This window comes from Diprion similis, chromosome 9 (assembly GCF_021155765.1).
Source record: "Diprion similis isolate iyDipSimi1 chromosome 9, iyDipSimi1.1, whole genome shotgun sequence".
Lineage (NCBI taxonomy): Eukaryota > Metazoa > Arthropoda > Insecta > Hymenoptera > Diprionidae > Diprion > Diprion similis.
This window is the reverse complement of record NC_060113.1, coordinates 1520329-1542382: the sequence shown is the minus strand read 5'-3', so window position 1 is coordinate 1542382 and position 22054 is coordinate 1520329. Positions and strand designations below refer to the sequence as shown.

At 37.7% G+C, this 22054-nt stretch overlaps 4 protein-coding genes across 9 annotated transcripts; all 4 read left to right on the top strand.

Annotated features, from left to right (window-relative positions):
- Positions 1-213: 213 nt before the first annotated feature.
- On the top strand, positions 214-3388 carry LOC124410676 (protein yellow-like). Its single transcript, XM_046889233.1, has 6 exons — positions 214-232; positions 1561-1871; positions 1955-2367; positions 2523-2700; positions 2785-2996; positions 3073-3388. The coding sequence occupies exons 2-6, from the start codon at positions 1586-1588 to the stop codon at positions 3211-3213; spliced, it is 1230 nt and encodes a 409-aa protein (XP_046745189.1). The 5' UTR covers positions 214-232; positions 1561-1585; the 3' UTR covers positions 3214-3388.
- Positions 3389-3737: 349 nt separating this feature from the next.
- LOC124410674 (protein yellow-like) lies at positions 3738-6116 on the top strand. Of its 2 annotated transcripts, none has more exons than XM_046889231.1 (5): positions 3738-4115; positions 4241-4653; positions 4860-5037; positions 5136-5347; positions 5431-6116. In XM_046889231.1, the coding sequence occupies exons 1-5, from the start codon at positions 3839-3841 to the stop codon at positions 5641-5643; spliced, it is 1293 nt and encodes a 430-aa protein (XP_046745187.1). In that variant the 5' UTR covers positions 3738-3838; the 3' UTR covers positions 5644-6116. The 2 variants fall into 2 exon arrangements, with proteins under 2 accessions (XP_046745187.1, XP_046745188.1); XM_046889232.1 differs by having other exon boundaries at positions 4010-4115; positions 4179-4653.
- A 16-nt stretch (positions 6117-6132) lies between these two features.
- LOC124410669 (protein yellow) lies at positions 6133-11017 on the top strand. Of its 3 annotated transcripts, none has more exons than XM_046889220.1 (6): positions 6133-6777; positions 8890-9207; positions 9285-9697; positions 9973-10150; positions 10234-10445; positions 10566-11017. In XM_046889220.1, exons 1-6 carry the CDS (start codon positions 6744-6746, stop codon positions 10872-10874), a joined length of 1464 nt encoding a protein of 487 aa, XP_046745176.1. In that variant the 5' UTR covers positions 6133-6743; the 3' UTR covers positions 10875-11017. The 3 variants fall into 3 exon arrangements, with proteins under 3 accessions (XP_046745176.1, XP_046745177.1, XP_046745178.1); XM_046889221.1 differs by lacking the exon at positions 6133-6777 and adding an exon at positions 7341-7702; XM_046889222.1 differs by lacking the exon at positions 6133-6777 and adding an exon at positions 8466-8486.
- Positions 11018-12329: 1312 nt separating this feature from the next.
- On the top strand, positions 12330-21785 carry LOC124410660 (putative leucine-rich repeat-containing protein DDB_G0290503). 3 transcript variants are annotated; one of them, XM_046889202.1, is made up of 11 exons: positions 12330-12513; positions 13191-13279; positions 13396-13457; positions 13542-19129; positions 19842-20170; positions 20262-20449; positions 20542-20696; positions 20842-20931; positions 21074-21136; positions 21232-21354; positions 21456-21785. In XM_046889202.1, exons 1-11 carry the CDS (start codon positions 12481-12483, stop codon positions 21513-21515), a joined length of 6780 nt encoding a protein of 2259 aa, XP_046745158.1. In that variant the 5' UTR covers positions 12330-12480; the 3' UTR covers positions 21516-21785. The 3 variants fall into 3 exon arrangements, with proteins under 3 accessions (XP_046745158.1, XP_046745159.1, XP_046745160.1); XM_046889203.1 differs by lacking the exon at positions 20842-20931; XM_046889204.1 differs by lacking the exons at positions 20842-20931; positions 21074-21136.
- Positions 21786-22054: the final 269 nt, after the last annotated feature.

Genomic DNA, 22054 nt, shown 5'->3' with positions numbered 1-22054 from the left:
AACTTGTCGAAGGTTATAGAATACATAAACTTGATATAGTGTTCGTATTGAAGAACGTCTCGAACTGGTTTTATCAAATTTATTTCCTCGAATAAACATGGCTTCATAAAAAAAAGACTTAACCGGTTCGCAGATAGAGATTGGTCCTCAGATGACCCAACGAACTCAGTGTGGTGACATCGTGAAAGAGTTTAGTCAGTCTTTTACGGAAGTTCTTCATTTGCTTTTGCCGGTAATTATTACGACAACTTTATTCCGATACATCGGTTATGCAATTACGTATAACGAAATAACGAAATTAGCAAAACTGTTGAGTTTAATTACGTTGACAGATGAAATAGGCTGAAGAAATTATAAAGCAAGTATAAATGCACCTTAAGAACTCGATTTCGTTATTAGTGTTGCATTGTGGCATCCTCAGAACAAAAAGAAAACGGCAGTCATTAAGCATGGTACTTAAAAAGTAATAAAAATAGTTGTAAGAGAATCCATCTAAATCACGTTTGTCGAATTCAATCCATTGTCTGTTGAGTTTTCAAATTAGTGTTTGAATATTACTTTAACAACATACATTCTCCTCGTAATGAGAAAAGGTATGTAAAACAAAAAAAAAGTGAATTAAGATTGAGTGCTTCCACGTGTAAACGATCGCCATGCACATTCTCTTGTTATTTTTTCAAAACCTTATTCTTAAATGGAAACGATCAAATACTGTTAGGAACTGTATTCTCTCAACAATACCCACTTCTAAGTCGCGACAAAAACTTTGATGTATACGTTATGTGCAGTGACTGCAATCTTTGGTGCAAATTATGATTACGCGATTACATGTATACTTTGGAATGTAGAATGACAAATTTTTCTTAGATATTATTGCATTTTAAACCCTTAGCAGTGTGGCGGAAGTGAGATTTTCGTGTCAGTTTTATGTCATAAAAAAAAATTTGCTAGATTATCTCAGTCTATAATGAGATTTTTTAAAATTCGAAGTGGCGGATGCAAATCAGAATAATAGTTTGATTCCGACGAATGTTAGTATCTCATGAGTTTCTACTGCCATATTGGATCCGCCAGTTTGAATTTTCTAAATATCATTTCAGATTAAAATTCAACGATTTTAACACTGTGGTTTACTAAACATCAGTCAAATCGATATATTAACATTTTTTTTAAATATTTGTCCCCATATTTATCTTAACTCAACAGTGCCAAAACTTTTTTCCGTCCGTATGTGTTACTTACAGTTAAAGTAGAGACCAGTTGCAAATAATCATTTAAAGGTGATTTCAAATCCCCGTTCGATAATAGTTACGTTACAGTAGGTAAATTAGTATTCATGAAAACAATTTAAATGCTAAATTATGCGATAAAAACCAGTTATACATGCAACTTGATATATCAGACACTGCCTTATAAACTTTGATGTATTTGCGTAATTACTCGATTATACTTTAGTCTATACACGTGAATACCATCGCAAAGTAAAACAGCATTTTGCTCCAATGCTTTGCAAAATAATGGAAAACAAGGTATGCAGAAGAGCTTTTTTACATATATCAGTAGGTAAGCGAAGTCAGGTCTGAACATGAGGGTCTGCGGATGGTTCAGCTGTGGCTTCTTCCCGGCGTTGTTCCTGGTCATCCTTAGTGCAGTACAGAGCTCAACGGCCACAGAAAAACTACGCGTTGCATACCAGTGGAAATTCCTGGATTTTGCCTGGCCAAACGAAGAAACCCGACAACTCTTTCCCCATTATATACGCGAGAACAATAATCCCCTTGGAGTGTTAGCAGCCGGTGACAGGCTCTTCATCACCGTGCCACGATGGAAGTCGGGTGTTGCATCCACCCTGAACTACATCTACCTAAACGGTAAGGAACTTGAATCTCTTCTAATGGACCCTGTTCGTCCGTAATTCGTCCTCATTATCAACAAAAACATTTTTTACTCATAGATACGAAAGAGTCACCACTGCTTAATCCGTATCCTTCGTGGGAAGCGCATCGACATGGCGATGGTAGGGTACCGGAAGTTGTATCAGTATTTCGCATCTGGGCAGATAAATGCAATCGTCTTTGGGTCCTGGATATGGGCTATGAAAGCTATATCCGTAGCAGTCAACAGTGGGCTCTACCAGCCTTGCTAGTCTATAATCTGACCACCGATCAGCTCATCCGCAAGTACGTGATCCCATCGGATCAATACCCGACAAATTCGCATTTTGGAAACGTAGTCGTTGAGGATGCCTCTTGCGATAACGCATTCGCTTATCTTGCCGAACTCCGGGGACCGGGTATTATCGTTTACTCCTGGGCCAGCAATACCTCCTGGCCTGTCAAGCATCACTACTTTAATCCTGATCCTATGGTAAAGCTGTACCCTTTTTGCTTAAAGCTTAGAATGTTTCTATATGACCTCTCTGAGAATATTTTTGGCACCTACTGCATTGCTAGGATAGAAATTCCAGTTGAATCAGGTATTTTAATTGTAATGGAAGTGTATAAAATCAATTGTATTTTTAGGCTGGAAGTTTTAACTCGTCAGGTCTTTCGTACCATTGGTGGGACGGCATCATAAACTTGAGTCTAGCCCCCAAAGAAGACGGCTTTAGCACCTTATACTTTCACCCACTTTGCAGCAACGCCGAGTTTTACGTAGACACGAAAGTACTTCGGGTTCTGGAGCGCATACCTGGCAAAGGTACCTGCAGCAGATCAGTAAAATTAATTGTCTGAATGTCTAATCAACAGATGACTAGAAATACAATGTATCCTTTGATTGCAGACAACTTTTATGAATTCCACGCGCTGGGTTCTAGAGGATCGAACACCCAAGGCGCTGCCAGTTACCTGGACCCAAGGAGTGGAATCCTCTTTCATGCACTTTCTATCGCAAATAACATAGCATGTTGGAAACCCGGAACTAAATACAGCCCTGAAAATATTGGCTTGGTTTTTCCGGATAACAATACCTTGATTTTTCCCAGCGACATTAAGGTCAGAAATCGATCGAGACATTTTTCTGTTGCTGGTGCTATAATAAGATCCATCTCATATATTTTCCTAATTTCAGATCGACGCTCAGAGCAACATCTGGGTGATGGCTGACCACCTTCCGGTCTTTATGTACTCTCAATTGGATTCCAACAACTATAACTTCCGTGTTTGGACCGGATCCGTGCAAGATGCCATAGCCGGGACCCCTTGTGCCTAGAAAACCTAAAATAACATGGATCTGATATCATTGGTCTAGATTTCCTGAAGAATTTGTTGTAAACATTGACACCGATCGTATGATTGATAAAACTTAATTCTACTCTAATTAATCCTGTAATCATATTCACGATGTAGAAACTATAATAAATCGCAATCGTTAACATTTTCTCTTACTCGCAGCTTTTCAATCCATGATATATTACACCGGAGAAACTGTATCTCCACAAACGGTTGAAAACATGGTGCGATCATCTGGAAACATTCCAACTGGTATCATTTCAGAGATGTGTACTCTAATAATCCGTTGGGTAATTCAAGTGACAATGTGTTGGTGCAACTGATAAAAGGTTGATAAAGTATTAAGAAAGGTTATCATATAATTATACAACATAGCATTATCATACTGATAACCGAATTATCATAGTGTACGTATAAGATTTTGTACCGGATAGTTCTGAAACCAAGTGCAACAGAGCGGTGAACCCAGAAGGACCAGTGTGATCGCATTTTATTTGGATTCATCTCCACTGTTCATGTAGTAGTCATTATATGAATATGTATATTACAAAATAGCTGATAAACTAAATTATATATAACAAGAATAATAATCGACGTGAAGTAATATGAGACTCATCGTTAATTGCGGTCATGTAATAGCATTGATGTTTGTTATCCTGAATGTTCAAAGTGCGCAGGGCATCGACAATCTCCAAATAATCTACCAATGGAAGCTTCTTGAATACGCCTGGCCAAATGAAGATACGCAACTACTATTTTCGCATTATGTGGAAGAGAATAATAATCCTCTGGGACTCGAAGTTGCGGGTGATCGACTTTTCATCACCGTACCGCGATGGAAACCGGGTGTTGTAGCCACCCTGAACTACGTTTACTTGAACGGTGAACAAAGTGCAATATTCAATAAAAGCTTTCGATTGTAAAAACCATAAGCAATAATAACAGATAATATTTTCGTCTATCATGCCTGATCACTATAGCGACTAAAATGCGACCTTTACATGCAGATACCAGCGAGTCACCTCTACTCCATCCATATCCCTCTTGGGAGGCACATGAGTACGGTAACAACAGCGTACCGGAAATTGTCTCGACCTTTCGCGTCTGGGCAGACAAATGTGATCGTCTTTGGGTCCTCGATATGGGCGTTGAAGACCTCACCGGAACTCGGGAGCAGCTGGTCACTCCGTCCTTGATCATCTACGATCTGACGACCGATCAGCTCCTACGCAATTACGCGATCCCTTCGGATCAATACCCAGAAAAATCGCACTTCGGAAATGTCGTCGTCGAGGATGCCTCCTGCGACGATTCCTTCGCCTACCTTGCCGAACTTCAGGGTCCGGGAATCGTCGTTTACTCGTGGTCGAGTAACGATTCCTGGCTCGTTGAACACCACTACTTCCACCCTGATCCACTGGTAAAAGCGTAAAGTTCATCCATGATTTTTTAAAATAATACAAGTTTTCACGGGTCGTGTATATATGTATCTTCCGTTCTAAAATCACTTCGAGAGTCATTACCCGTTGAAAAAATTCCGAATCCGAAAATATGGGTGTAAGTTCTGATAAAAGCGATTATCATGTATCAACTGGACACTAACTATAAAACTACGGAATTTTTAAGGCTGGAAATTTCAACGTCTCCGGACTTTCTTTCCAATGGTGGGACGGTGTTGTAAATCTTGCCTTGGCCCCCGAAGCAGATGGATACAGCACTCTGTACTTCCATCCACTCTGCAGCAACGCTGAGTTCTCCGTCAGTACTGAGCTGCTTCGAGATTCCGTACTCGCAACGTCGTCAGGTGATTTTATTTTCCAATTTCAGATTTAACGTTGCCAAGGTATAATCTCAATTGTTGCACACTAACAATAATGTACTTGTTTTCTTCTATACGTATAGACAGTTTTCACAACTTTACGGTGGTGGGTACCAGAGGTATCAACGGCCAGGGTGCAGCCAGCTACATAGATCGATCGACCGGAATCCTCTTCCACGCCCTTTCGATCGCAAATGCCGTTTCATGCTGGAATCCTGGGACCAGCTACAATCCCACGAATGTGGCTCGCGTTTACGCGGATAACACGACTCTAGTTTTCCCCGCTGACATTAAGGTCAGCGCAACATATCTCTCTCAGAGTTAATTCTTTTCCTCTTTTATTGATACGAGAAAAAAAGATAACCCATTTCTTTTCAGATCGATAATTATAGTAACATCTGGGTGCTCTCGGACCGGCTCCCAACCTTCATGTACGATCAGCTGGACCCTGAAAACTACAACTTTAGAGTTTTATCCGGGTCTGTGGAGGAGGCCATAGAAGGAACCGTCTGTTCTCGTGGAGTCACATACATGGGTTTAATTCAGGGTCTGGTTTCGCCTCTGATTGTTGTTATTCTCGCCTTGACTTGAAGCACAGCCTGTCAATTCATGCATTCCAGGAAATTATTGCTGTATAGGTATTAAACGTACATTAGTGCTGTTTTTGCCTGAAGCATCAATCAGTTTGAATATTCACGCGCTAGCAGGATAACTATATATTTCCAGATCGAGTTTAACGATAGCAGTTTCACGAGGAGGAAAAGTTATACGTACCTTCTGCACTACTTAACAGTATTTTTAACAGTATATTTACTCCGTCATAAATGTATTACGAAAATGAGAATAAAATTTTCACTCGGCTAACAAATTATACTTTACACAAGCATTTGATTATAAGAACTAGTTTCTTGAAAGCATTACGTTTGTCCACATGGATTTGAATCATGAAATGTTGAAGAGTGCTCAGTAGATATACACGTATGTATTCTTCCCCGGTTTTCACCTCAGCATTTCACGAGTTTAGTAAAGATACTTGAGGGCATAGTAATACACGTATTTCGTGTCTACATTTGTTGGTCACATTTGAAAACCCTTGGTCGTTGCGCCTCACAGAATGTTTCACATGTGTATACTAACTAAATCGTGATAACCAAAAGCCTTCTCCCCGGCGTATGTCCACGCATACACGTGTAGATTTATAAAAGAGTGACTGCAGAACCGTTATTCTCTTATCTAGCGAGACAGGTGAACGGTGCTCTGTCACGCCTATCTACCCATTCTATCCATTCGTGTGAGTAGTAGCGATCACAGAAGCGGGAACGAAGCATAATGCCTACCGTAGCAGCAATCACTTTGAAAAGTGAAAGCAATGTCCTCGGCTGCAGAAGGGAAGAATGGATGAAGCCGCGAGCTCGACTTGTCAAGCGGCAACTTGAGCGCTATTTCATGGTTCGATTTATTCGCCCAGTCATTTTCTCATTTATTTATTCTTTATTACACACCTGTATCACCTGTATTTGTATAGAAGGGAACAGACACTCAGTTAATTTGACCCTCGCGGATAAAACGGACCGTGGACATACGACCTCCCCTAAGGAACACAGGGAAGTTTACACAATGTAACGGCGTAGTTCACCGATAGGTGCCTGCGCATTTGTGCTCGCTCGACCCACATCAGTATTTCATCGGGAATGCGGAGAACGTGCAACACACGACCTGCAGACGGTATTTACAATACGTAACATGGTTTGCAAGAGGGGAATTCCCACTGAGTAGCACCGCACATTACGTACCCAGGAGAGTTTTCAGTTTCATCTCTAGCATCGGGTCACCTGTACACTGTATACTAATGGGTGGCCAAAACGATCAACATGACAAATAAGGTTCTAATATGAAACTTTATAATTTTCAAATCTCATTAGCACGATCGGTAATAGAAGAGACCGTTTATGACCTTTTGAAGATGATACAAGAACAATACGCTTGTATTTATGTCGCAGAAATAAGAAAATTTGTCAACTAGACGAGTTCTATTGTACAGTAAAATTAAGAAATGTTGAAACAAACATCATCCGTTTACCAAAGTATAGTTCAAGTTGGCAATAATAATTGTGCACCTTCGGATTAATCAATTATCCTTGCATTTGTTCGTCACTATAACTGCAGTAATTTTCCGATTACCGTCAACTGATTCGTTTGATTTCTGGTTAATTTATTAATTTAATTCAACCAGTTTTTTATTATATATTGTATATACATATATGTGTGTAAATAAAAAGTTGCATCAACGTGCACAATGTCAACAATAGATATAGCCTTGCAGTCGATGCAGATGATGATCGTCTATCACGGAGTCCTTCTGGGCCGCAAGTATAGTATAACAGATGGGCGTGCTTCGCGCGAGAAATCGGAAGAACCGTTCATCGTCAGCCGTATTCCTCGATCGCGTACGTTGTACTGGGTATACAGGTTCGGTTCTATTTCAGTTGACACTGCAAACTCGCCGGGGTAACACATCGCGCTCTTAAATTCCTTTCACAAACAATCATTAAACTTCGGTTATTGTGGTGTAATCAACGGTTTGGCGCGGTTAATTATCGTGCCTTCTTATATTTACTGCAAGGGATTTTTCGTTTCAATTGTGACAGAGGTTCGTTTATAGTACAGAATAATCCTCACGTCCGATAGCCGATGTTTGATGGAAAAATACTCCCTGCATTTAATAATTAATTATCTCAACTGGGAATGCGATAGCTTTGGCTTGCGAAACTGTTTTTATATTTAATAAATGATAAAAAAAAAACTCAGTATTATTTGAAATATTACATTCGTGTCTCTATATTCTAGAAATTGTGCTATACTTCTCGATCAAGGTTCATTATGACAAAGTTTTTTTCTTTTAATTTAAACGCTGCTCATTCTGTGCATACAACATTTTTTTAAATTTGGGTGATATTAAAATTCTCAACTCTTTTCAAACGCTGAAATTTCTTCTGCGGCTCTGGCCTCGCACGATATATTATTCAGGGACGGCTGGAGAAAGGCTCTGAAGTGTACAACGCGTGGTTCAAAACCGGTTTTTTGGCGCGGTAACTGCGGTTAGAAAATTTAAAACGATCAAATTCGTTATTTTTACTATCGATTTTAATGCTCGTTGACATTCGCTGCTGGTCAGCTTCGTTCTACCTTTTTTACATCGTCGGTCGTTTGAACGTGGTACTGAGTGTCGCAGCTTGTATGAAGTATTAAAAATAATTCCGTTCCCAGAACTTTATTAAAATTCTATTCACCTTGAATTCGAAATACCCGACGGTGTCATGTTATAAGAATACCGACTATTCACCGCAGCCGATTATTGTTAGCTGTGATTTCAGGTTTAATGGGATTCCCAGGCTAAAACTTGACGGGCCAAGCATATATTGTTCGTTTAACGGGTATGTAAATACTATAACAAGAAGTGTGACGAAAGAGAACGCACGCAGTCACGGAATGAGTCACGGCGACCGTGACCATCGAATTCTTAGAAATATTCTAACACCTCGATCACGAACTACCTTTTCCACCTACCCACCCACCTTTCTTCGTACATCGGTTGTATCATGTAAAGTATTTTATACAGAATCTGCTCCCCCGATTTTATTGCCAATTACTCGAACCCGAAGGCCAATACATATAATTATTATACTGGCAGATCACAATATAGTTCACTGTGATCACTAATAGCTGCAACAATCTTGCGTCCAATTCTTAATTTCAATTAATTTAGGTAAATTAAGTTAAGAAAAAAAAGAAACACATACACACACGCAAAAACACACATTCTAGCTTTCATTCCAGGAACTGATATCTGGAGTAACCCAGACACAAGGACCATGAGCGTTTGTGGTCGGTCCAACCACGGTCTAGCCACAGTACTGCTGCTGGTTTTTCTCGGCGCGCAAAACACCGCAGCTATCGATAATCTGCGCGTTGCTCACCAATGGAAATCCCTGGAATATGCATGGCCTAATGAGGATACTCGGCAGCTTTTCCCCGCTTATAAAAGTGAAGACAATCTTCCACTTGGCCTCGAGGTCGCGGGTGACAAATTGTTCATCACAGTACCGAGATGGCGATCCGGCGTTGCGGCCAGCCTTAATTACATCAAATTGAACGGTGAGAGTTTTGGGTCTCTCAGTGTTATTTCTTATGCTTATCTGCGTAAGTTTATCTAATTTTTTCATTTATCACAGACACGAGCGAATCACCGGTACTGAACCCGTACCCGTCTTGGGAGGCTCATCAGTACGGTGCGGCTGGAGTACCGGAAGTTGTATCAACCTTCCGGATACGGGCTGACCGCTGCGGTCGTCTCTGGGTCCTGGATACTGGGCTTGCTGACATTCTCGGTACTCCGGAACAACAGGCTCCACCAACTCTTGTCGTTTACGACCTGGCCAACGACCAGATTCTCCGGAAATTCGTTATTCCAGAGATGCAGAGAACGGGGGATTCTCTGTTTGCAAATATCGCAGTCGAGGACGAATCCTGTGAGGATTCTTTCGGCTACCTTGCTGATCTGGGGGGCCCTGGCCTCGTTGTTTATTCCTGGCGTCGTAACGTTTCATGGCTCGTCAAGCATCACTTCTTTCACCCTGATCCTATGGTACTTTTTTTTTATCAAACAGTATATCTGGATGTTTGATCGCGCGAACACCTGACAGATGATGCGTATATTTCGCTTTGTTTGTGCATGAGTTAATTTATTCATGTGCCATGTAGTGATATAAACTCTGCGACGAATATTTTTGCATAAATTAGAGAGAAACCGAAACGCTCTTATATCGTTGAAATAGTTACGGTTCATTGCCCTGTCCTCATATAGCTTTATACAATTGGTTTCACGGTTATCAAATTATAATAATACAATGATAATTCAAGAGTGGCGAATTCAACGTCTCTGGTGTATCCTTCCAATGGAAAGATGGTCTCTTTGGTCTCTCGTTGGCTCCTGCAGCTGACGGTTACAGCACCCTGTACTTCCATCCGCTATGCAGCACCATGGAATTTTCTGTCAACACAAGGCTACTCCGAGACCCTGAACGAGCGATGATGCCAAGTAAGTTCAGCCGGTTGTTCACCTTTTCCCTCGATTTGCGAGGAGATTAATCACAGCGGTGTTAACGTGGCTTTGAATTTTAGACAGCTTCCACGAATTCAAGGTACTCGGGAGCAGAGGACCAAACGGCCAGAGTAGCGTCAGTTTTCTGGATCCAACAACTGGAATCCTCTTCTACGCTTTGACCAATTTGAACGCCATCGCCTGCTGGAGATCCGGTGGGAAATATAACATCCTTGAACAGGGCCGCGTTTATATGGACAACGTCACTATGGTCTTCCCTAACGATCTCAAAGTAATCAAGTTGGCGCTCGAGTTTATTGTTGTTTAATAACCACACAATTTTCAATCACAGAATACCTATGAAAGCTACAGTTTTTAATTATTCATAGCTAAACGATTTATTTCTGCATAGGTTGATCGTCAGGGCAACATTTGGGTTCTCTCGGATCGGCTTCCGACCTTCATGTACGGTCAGCTTGACCCCAACGACTACAATTTCCGGATCCTGACCGGTTCCGTGCGGGAAGCTGTGGCGGGCACCGTTTGCTCCATGCCCCCTATGACATCGACTTCACGATCCCCGTCGATTTCGTCAACGACGCCTAAAGTTGGCGTTCGAGTTGCGGGACCATTAGGCACAGGCAGCGGTCAGTCGACAAACGTATCGTCGACTTTGGTCCTCCTACTGGCGCTCGCTTTCTTTGCCAAAAATAGTTGTTAGATGCATGTGTGTATGATGGGAGGCTCGTAACCGCTCTTGGCTAGATCGTTTTTACGCGCATATTTTTATACGTGGCGTTCGTGAGCACTCATATATTATTCATTTCTCAGGACTTTTCTAATTCTCTGTGCAACGTTATTCACCGACGAGTGGGTTGCTCTTGGTGTCATCGGTCATATAAATAAAATTGACAAACACTTGTTTGACGTTTCGGCCCTTTGAGGGGGGCCCTCCTCAGAATCCGTTATATAAAATATATATAGTATATAATAAAGGGCCGAAACGTCAAACAAGTGTTTGTCAATTTTATTTATATGAACGATGATACCAAGAGCAACCCACTTATAATTTCCCGGTCAAAAAAAATTTTCACGTTATTCACCGACCACGGAGTCTATGAAGGTGGTGCTGACATCTCCGCTATACACTCTAGTAGACTGAAAATAATTGAACAATCCCACTTTTTTCATCAACATTATTTCGCCTAAGAATATATTGAATCGTTGAGAATGTCGAATTGATTAATTTAGTTTTCTTATACTGCGACTGCTTCCTCGACGGCCCCAGTGCCATATCAGGACGTGATTAATTTAAACTATATTTGGACCTCGTCGCATTGGCATTTTCAATTATAATATACTATTGAAGATAAATGAGCACAATGTATGTACCTTATAGTATACCCTGCGTATACAACTATGATTTTATTATAGAACACGGCCGGACTTGTTACTGTATGATAATTCAATTACTGACAACTGATTATACAATATAGCGATAAAAATAATTATTATAATAGTTATTGCTATTCTTCTTTCCAGTATCACTAGTAATTAATTTTATTCGCATGCAGTTTAGATGAAAATTACAGTTGAACAATCTTGAAAAGCAGAGTTGAAATATAGAAATATTTGAAACAATAACGAGTCATTGCAAACCAGCAGTATAGAATATTTACTGACCTAAACACCTTTCACATTGTTGCACCGTCACATTCAAATAACCATTACAGTAAATAATAAATCCATCACGAAATAGCCGTGAGCTACAGATTTGAAATCTTCGATCTGTTATTCTCGTGTAAAATGTCAGGCAATGTTAGAACAAGTCGCAAAAAATTAGATTTTCGTAGAGGATCACCATAAGAAGAAGATTGCCGCCATTCCCTTCTACGATTACCATTCAATTGTCGTGCAATGCATCGTTGTTTGAACAGTTACAACTGATCTCTATTATAAATCTCTATTATAGATCTCTAATATAATTATAAATAAAGATCAGTGATAGTTACCGACTGAACATCTCCCCAGGATATTTCAACACGAGTGGACGTTCTATGTTCAGTGGTAATTTTGTGTCCGTTAGTTCAGCGAAACTCCTCAAGATGGCTCTGTACTCGTTAAACTTTATCTTAGATTTTATAAGGTACACCTCCTCTGTCGTGAGTACCCAATCACTGACGAACGCAAGTTTAAAATCAAACGACTGCTCACGGAACGGTCTACGGACAGGAAAGTACGAGGATTCGATGATGCTTTAGGATTGTTCGTTTCAATATTAACACTTGATGCTATTCCGTAAATGAGTAAAGTGTTTGTGCCGCACAATGGACGCTTGGTCTACCGCCGTTCTTGAATGGGTAAGAATTTCTCCTAGTCCAACCGACTTACCGGCTAAATTCACAACCTGTTGTGCCGCGTCTCTTGCCAAACTTGTAACCGTCCTTTGAATCGGTCCGTTTGTTTTCTCCACTTGCAAATTTTTTCACACATTACACCGCTCTGTCGGAGGTTACGGAAAATTTCTTTGACTATTACACACTCTCCAATAAATGATATTAATTGTATATTGTAGTCGAATCGACAAAAATTTACACAGCCCCACTTATGTTTACATTAGTGCTACGTGCTACTACGAAAACGTCGAGTCTTTATATTCTGAAGCACTTGTAAAGTTCACGATTGTAAATTTCAATCGATAGTAAAACGCAGATTAAAATATAAGAGTTATTTTTTCTAAAATTTTACATCCCAATTGAGTTATAAGATCCAGAGTTGAGTGTCTGGTTTGGGATAAAACTTCTTTCCTGATACATGATCTATAAGTTACCGTCAATATTTATGGCTAAAAGTTAGTATATCGAATGAATGGGTTCCAAGTATTTCACTCTTGGTATGAAACATTTATGTGAAATGATAAATTTCTAGAGTAAAACTATCAATCAATAAATGTTAGCAAAGATGCACCTTTTTTTATCTTTTTTCTTGGTACAACTCGTTCAATGTTATTCACTTATCATTTATAATTTAATTTCAGGTCAATTGCCTCGACATATTAGAGAAAAATGTTGTTGATATAGAAGAATTGCAGGATTGCAAGTTTTATTCAAAGCTCATCAAAATCTTGTGAGTGATCATTCTTGTTAACTGTTTTATAGCTGTATTCATTTTTTCATTCATGTTTATGTATTCTTGTACAAGTATGTTCGTAATTTTAAATTCATGCATCTTTCTATTCTTAGATGCCATAATTACTCAGAGGATGATCTCGATGACAAAGACCTTTTATCAAGGTTTATTCAAGGTACCAATTGTTCTGATTACTTTAAAGATATTATTCATTCTGTCGTCTGTATTTAAAGAAAAAATATAAAATTGCACTTTTTAGGTACTTATCCAGAATTCGTAATGGAAAGTGAAAATGATAAGGAAACTTTTAAAGAAATTCATATTGCTTCACTTCTGCTGCTTCATTCCTCCCAAGAACCTAAACTGCACAGACCAATGTGCATTAAGCTGAGTAATGAAACTCAGCTTAAGATTAAGGCATTCTTGGAAAAAGTGTTGCAGTATGGTAGCAGTGTAACAAAAGAAGCTATACACGAGGCAATCATGGAAACTTCAGGCACCATAACGAAAACGCCACCAGTTACGCCGAAAATGAGACCTTTGAAAGATTTCTTTAATTCGCCGGTAACCACAGTAAGAAAAAATTTTAACAGGGTAATGGAAGATCGAACTCGAGAAGTAAGACGCTTGAGGGCCGAGTTAGAAACTGAAAGGTTTGAGAAAGCCGACTTACAAGAAGATCTCGAGATACAACGAGATAAGATAAACAACCTGCAAAGAAAATTGCAAGAAAAGATGGCAGAAATTAAAAAAATGCGCGAGGAATCAGCTGGCCTGGAAACTCCCCAATCCTCTAAGAAGAAGAAGGATATTAAAACGCCAAAGAATCGAATCAGTGTCAAAGTACAAGCTTTAACTGATGAAATAGTACAGTTGAAATCTGAGATCATTAGTTTACAGGAGGATAAACAGTCACTTGCACGGAAATTGGCTTCTTCCGAAAAACATTGCGCAGCAATTAAGGAAAGGTCTGACATGAATGAGAGAAACTTGGAGACATTGCTCCTTGAGGCAGACATCAAAAGCCAAGAAATAGTAGAACTCACGATGCATAATGAAGAATTGCGTGCTCATATTCAGGAAATACGGAGAGAAACTATTGAAAATCAGAGCTTCGAAATGGAAATGTCCCAAATGTCTCCTTCCAATTCCAGATCGTTCAACGCCAGCGAAGTATTGAGCTCTGTTATTGATATTCAGTTACAGGAAGCAAAAGAAGAATCCAAAATTGTCAAAGTGCAACTGGCAGATTTGAATCAAAGGTTAATGTCAGTTCAGGAAGAATATCACTTCCTTCAACGTTCCAATGAAACTCTAAAGATTGACCTGAGCTCTACCGAGCAAGAATTGTCTGAAGTGCAAAAGGAATTAAAAAGTTACATTGAAAAAAGTAACACGTTCGAGAGAGAGAGTTTACATTTTCAAGAAGAAACTTCAAAATTCAAATCATTACTTTTATCCAAAGAAGAATTATTGACGCAATCTGTAAATAACGAAGACAATTTAAAAGTACTTTTGAAAGATTTAGAACTGGAACTTGAAAAAACTCATGATTTATTAAGCAAAGAAAGCGTCAGGGTGAAAGATTTGGAAGCAGTTGTGTTGGAAAAAACAGAAATACTTGAACACGAGCATTCGAGGTTCGACAGTCTTCATGAAAAATGGACAAACTTGGAAGAAGAGAAGTCGAAATTGCTAGGAGAAATTAAGGATCTGAAAAACTCAATATCACTGAACGAAAATTCATTGAAGCAAGCTAAGCAACAGGAGGTAGTATTGGAGTCAAATGTCAACAATCTCAAACGCGAATTGACAAGTGTACAAGATTTATTAAGTGCACAAACAACTAGAGTTAAGAAGTTGGAAGCAGAATTGAGTCAAACGAAATTAGAAAATCAAGAAACTTCGAAGATGCAGTTATCCAGGTATCAAAGCCTTGAAGAAAAATGCAAAAGCTTGGAGCGTGAAAAATTGAGTCAAATGAAAAATATTGGAAACCTTCAAGGTCTGCTGGAGTCGAAAGAGCAGCTCCTAAAACAGTCCTCAGACAAAATAAACGACCTAGAGTCATCCTTACAGGATTTAAATGGGAAACTTCAATCTGTACACAATTTGCTAAGTGAAGTACAAATCAGAGTAAAAGATTTAAGTGTGATTATGCAAGAAAAAGAAGAAGTTATTGAAAATCAGTCCAGGTGTTCTCAGGACCTTGAAAAGAAGCATACAAGTTTGGAACAAGAAAAAATTAATCTATTGACAGAAATTGAGGGACTGAAAATTTCAGTTCTCGCAAAACAGGAGCTGCTGGAACAGTCTCATCATCTGAATGGAAAACTTGAGTCAGAATTACGTGATCTAAACAGAAACAGAGAAACAATGCAAAAACTTTTGAGTGAAGAAGAAATTAAAATCAAAGATTTGGAATCAACAATAAGACAGATGAAAGTAGAATACGAAAAAAACTATATTGATTTTGAAGAAGAAAAAGGTAGTCTGTCACACGAAATTCTTGATCTGAATAACAGGATTGTATTAAACGACGATTTATTGAAGCATTCTCGCAAAAGTAATGAAAACTTGGAGTCAAGTGTACAAGAACTAAACAGCAAACTTCAAGCTGTGCAAGATTTTCTGGCAAAAGAAAAAATTAAAGTAAAGGATTTGGAATCTACAGTAATTCAGTCAAAGTTAGAACAAGAAGAAACTACTAAGGCACAGTTATTAAAGTACCAGAATCTGGAAGAGAAGTATGCAAATTTGGAAAAAGAAAAATCAAGTCTGATACAAGAAACGAAAGACTTAAATCACACAATTTCACTAAAAGAGAGTGCATTGGCACAGTCTTATAAAAATATTGAGAACTTGGAATCAGGTTTACAGGATTTACACAGTAAACATCAGTCTATCCAAAATTCGTTGGTAGAAGAGAAAACAAAAGTGAAGGATTTAGAATCCACATTAATTCGCTTAAAATTGGATCATGAAGAAGCTTCCAAGGAACAATCATTAAAGTATCAGAATCTTGAAGAGACATATGCAACTTTGGAAAAAGACAAATTAAATCTCATGCAAAAGACTGAAGATCTAAGTCACATGATTACAGTGAAAGTGGATTTATTGGAGAAGTCTCAGCAAAACATCGGAAACTTGGAATCAATTCTACAGGATCTGAATAATAGACATCAAACTGCACAGGACGATTTAGCAGAAGAGAAAGTTAAAGTCCAGAATTTAGAATCCACGGTGTCATGCATCAAATTAGAAAAAGAAAAGAGCAGTAAGGAGCACCTGTTAGAGTACGAGAATCTTGAAAAGAAATACATGAATCTAGATACAGAAAAATTAAGACTGTCACAAAAGATTGAAGAACTGAATCATATGATCACGGTGAAGGAGAATCTACTGACAAAGTTACAGCAAGATAACGAAAATTTGGAATCAAATTTGCAAGATCTAAACAGAAAACATCAAATTGTTCAAAACTCTTTAGCCGAACAGAGTACCAAAGTTAAGGATTTAGAATCTACAGTAACTAATCTAAAGTTAAGACAGGAAACAATCATTGCGAAGCAATTATTAAAGTATAAGAATCTTGAAGAAAAGTTTGTATATTCAGAAAGAGAAAAGTCAATTCTCCTGCAAAAGACCGAAGATTTGAATCACGTGATTGGATTGAAAGAACACCTGTTGAAGCAACTTCAGAAAAATAATGAAAATTTGGAGTCAAGTCTACAAGGTCTGAATGGTAAAATTCAAATTGTAACAGATTCTCTGGCAGAAGAAAGATCTAAAGTCAATGATTTAAAATCTGTAGTAACTCGTTTGAAATTGAAACAAGAACTAACAGTCAGACATCAATTGGTAAAATATCAGAAACTCGAAGAAAAGTTTGCAAATACAGAAGGCGAAAAGTCAAGTTTACTAGCGAGGACTGAAGATTTAAATGAACAATTAGCTTCAAACGTGAATACTTTGACAGAGTTTAAGCAAAATAATGAAAAACTGGAGTCAAACTTGCAAGATCTGACCAAAGAACTCCAAACTGTACAGGATTTATTGGTTGTAGAGAGAACCAAAGTCAAAGCCTTACAGGACACAGTAATTGATATGAAGCAAGAAAAGGAAGAAACCCTCAAGAGGGAATCAACTAGGTATCAAGTTCTGGAAGAAAAGTATATGCACTTAGGACAAGAGAAATTGAAGATACTTAAGGACATTGAAGATACTAAAAATTTGCTTACATCAAAACAAGAACTGTCACAGCAGCTAGAACAGCAGAATGTGAAGCTGGAGTCTGAATTATCTGATGTAAAGGATAAGTTGAGAATTATCCAGAAGGAGTTTAACATGGCAAAAAGTAAAATACAAACTTTGGAATCCGCATTAGCTGAAGCGAAATTAGAAACGGATAAAATCGTTGAAATTCAGTCATCAAAAAGTATGGAGCTCCAAAAGTCGAACGAAAATTTGAATAATGAGATAAAATCTTTAGAATCTACTATAGAAGGCTTGTGCAAAGCTCAAGAAGAATTACGCGAAAAGAGTGAAGAAGTAGAGCAGGAAAAATTGCATTTACTGAAAAAAATTGGGGAACTTGAAACACAACTTTTATCAAAGAAAGAATCATTGGAAGAGAGTCAGCACCAGAATGAAAATCTACAGTCAAATTTACGTAGTATGAGCGAAAAAATGAATGTGTTGCAGGATTTGTTGAACACGAAAACAACAATGGTAGAAAATCTAGAATCCATGGTAGCAAGAATAGAAGCTGATAAAAAAGAAGGCCTTACCATTATTGATCAATTGAAATTAGAAAGTATTGAGCACAAAAATCTGGTAGAGAGTTGCAGTTCGATTTTGGCAGAGTTGGTAAATTGCTCTAGTGAATTAACAGGCGATACAGTAACGGACATTGATAAATTAACAGTTTTAGATCTTTCTAAGCAACTAAAAACTTTGATCAATTCGATAAAGGTGATCTCAAACACCAAAGACGCAGATCTGAAAAACTTTAACGCTACAGTAGATGCATTAAATGAGACTGTATCAAAATTAAAAACTGACATAGTGCACTGGGAAGAAATGAAAAAGAAAGATGAAAACATTCTTTCCAAATATTTGAAGGAGATATCTGATTTAAAGGTGCTTTCTAAAGTGAACGTAGTTCTGTTAGAAGATGTTGAAAAATTACAAAAGGAATTATCTGATGAAAGATTGAAAGTAGATTCATTGAACAAAGACAAAATATTATTTGGACAAAATTTATTTGACCTTAAACAAACATTAAAAGAGTTGAAGAATCAAAAAACAATTCTGATAGAAAATCTTGAGAATCAGAGTAAAGACTTTGAAATGGAAATAGCAATCGTATTAGAATCAGTCGGGATGATCCACAGTCAGATTTTCTCTGATAAAGATGGCATACTGCGTCTTCAAGAGGATAAAAATTTGTTGGCCTCCCAGTATGAGGAAGAGAAGAAAATTAGAATCGATTTGGAGACAAAGTGTGATTCATTAGAAAAAGACAATAAAAATCAAACAAAAGAGAAAAAAGAACTCAAAGACAAATTAAATGTAATTCGTTTGAGGAATGCAAAGCTGGAAAAAAATCTTGACGAAATGAGAAAGGAAAACAAAAGATTGGAGAATGAGAAATTAACTCCTGATCAGAAATTGAATTCGGAGGAATTGAAAACTACCATCTCGAAATTGCAGCTAGAAAAAGAACAACTCGAGGCAGAGAAAATAGAGCTCTCTAAGCGACCTACGGAACAAGATTTTGATTCTCGTTTGAAAGAAGTACACATTGAATATGACCAGAAGTTGGAAAAAATCAAACAAAAAATGGTAAGTTTGTACACGATTCACAATCGCTGGCATTGGCGAAGAATAATTAAGTTTAATGATAAAAATTTTCATGTACATACATTGTTTGTAATTATCATTTATTTTGGTGGGGTGATAACAATAATTTTCATACTCATTTACTTACTGCTAAGACAGACGGATTATTCTGGATGTGATTGTTGGTGAGGATGATTTATAGAAATATTTTTTAAATAAATATAAATTTGTAGAAACGATTATACAACATTGAAAGGAACAAAATCAAAAGGATATCTCTAGCATTGCAAGAAAAACGTTCGCCTATTCGTTTATTGTAATTTTATCCTACTTTATTAGTTAATAAAGCACATTATTGTATCTTGGTCAATTTATTTCTGCAAAATACATATTTTCATAGAAGAACATTACCTAGTCAGTTTGCTCTTTTATTTATATAATGACTTTCAATCGGTCTTTAATTTTACCACACTATTATTATCATTTATGGATGATATTGAATAATTGTTGCTCATGCATTATGTTTTTTCATCCGTGGATTCATGCATGCACAGTAAGTTATACTAAATGAGAGTAAAACTTTCCAATGAAACATGAACGTAAAGTTGTCATGAAATTAATTGAATTAGAAATTTTTATTGTTTCTATCGGTTCCAAATATTCTCTACAATAGGTGCATTTCACCATTCTATAAGTCAAAACAAATACATTTCAGAAAAGCACGTACAACGAACAGATTGCAAAAGTAAACCAAAACCAGGAGAGACAAGTGCAGGAAAAGCTGTATGCTCAAAAGTTGAAGATGGAGGAACAGTGTCGAAAACATGCTGAAGAGATCACAAAATACAAAAACCATGTGACCAAACTGAGTTCCGAGTTCTGGGATGTTGGTGAGAAGCTCCTTGTCGAGAAACAGCAGAAAGAATATTTGGAGCAACAGTTGCATGAGTTGAGGAAACGTCTGCTTGCCGAAAGGAATACCACTACAAATTCTAACAGCACTATGTCTCAATCTGCTTCATCAAACAAAAGCAGAACATTAAGGTAACTTATTGTTGCCGTACAAATTCATTTTATGTAAAAAAGAAACAAGCTCAGCGGCTATCCAATCTCTTGTGTTATATTTTTGTAACAGTTTGGACCGAAGAGAGATTACAACATTTACTCGAGAAGAAACATCTGCACGAACTGTCGATACAATAAAAGAAGAATTCACATCTTCAAGACGCGAGAGTATTCAAAGTGTACAAATGATGCAGGGCATGGGGAATGTTTTCAAAGCCGAGGATGAAGAGGGAGAAGTGTTCAACACCAATTACTTAGGTATGATTTTTTCATTCTAATGATTTGAATTACCACAGTTCATTGCGTTACTAAACCTGTATATTGATGTTGAAAACTTTTTATATCACCAGCGGACATGAAAGCAGGCCGCTGTACGGATGCCCCAGACTTAGAAAGATTATCAGTTCTTCAGCTGAGAAACGCTCAGTGTAAACCACACTTGAAATCATCATATCCAGCTGAGACACAATTTCAGCCAGGAACTTTTACAGAAGAAGAAATCAAAGTGGGTTTTCTGAGAATAGCAATATGCAAAATATTTGAGTTCATGTCGTATGTTTACATGTGTGCATTCTGTGTGGCGTATTGGAGATCTGGTGTTCTTATGTTTATGTCTATTTGTCAAGTGTTGTCTGTTGTGTTTGTTGTAGAGCGGTAGTACGTTGGAAGACTTGTTCAATGATAGTCTAAGCCAGAGTCTGCTTCCTGGTGAAAAATCTAAAAAACGAGACCGAACACAAGTGAGTGGTATAGATATTTACTGAATGTTCCACTTAGTCAATTAATATGTAGAATTTCCAAAAAAAGACTATCACAGTTGTGGTACTATTTGTGGGTAATTTTTGTGTCACTGAGGTTTTGGAATTTGATGTTTAATTATAGACCATGTACAAACGTCCTGGACCTCCAACACCCAGCAAAAACGGAGGCAGACTGTCACTCCAGGTTAGCGTTAAATATTGTTGTTCACTATTTCAGCCGTATCATATTTCGAAATGAAGTATTCCTTTGTAAAACTATTTTGATAATTGTGACTTTAGGGTAATGAATCGAGAAGTCCAACTTCAAGAGTATTGAAAGAACGAAATGTCGAACGACGCTCGACTGCCACTCCTAGGCGCCTGAAGGACTTGTTTGGAGGAAACTCTCGAAGGCAGGACGAGGTACTTCATTTTAGTTGAACCCCAAAACGACTATGTTTTGTCATCTTCGGTGATTAGAATAGTGCAAATTTCTCAACTAATACACTAAACTATTTCGACAGAATGTTTCAGGAACCCCAAAAGGTCGTCGGTTGAGCAGTATCTTCCGGAAACCGAAATAAAGTGAATAATTGAAAATAATTTTAAAGTTTCAGAGTATCAATTTTTTTTTTAATAATCCCTGCAGCTGGGTATTTTTATCAGTGCTTCTAACAGATTTGTATGTTATAGATACTAATACTGTTAATCGAAATGTAAATATTTATGTTTTTATTGTACATTGATAGTAAGAACAAAAATTAAAGATAATATATACAGAATATTATAAGGTAGTGTATGACGTATTGTACAAAAGTACAAAAATGGTTTCAGCAGCGAATAGAGCAACAGATATTAATAGTATGTGCATATCATACAGTGTATTGCGGTAATTTGACTTGAAACGAACTTCGATATTTATCAAAAGTTGATGTGGTACAGAATTGAGCGTAATAATGTACATCCTATTGCACTTGTTCATGATAACAGTAATACAAATAAAAAAGTATGAGTGGTAGCATTATCTTATACAGCAAATTTAATGCAATTTCAATCTACGTGGACGTAATTTCTTAAAATGAGTTACAGACAATACAGAGTAAATGCTCTTTACTTTGTATTC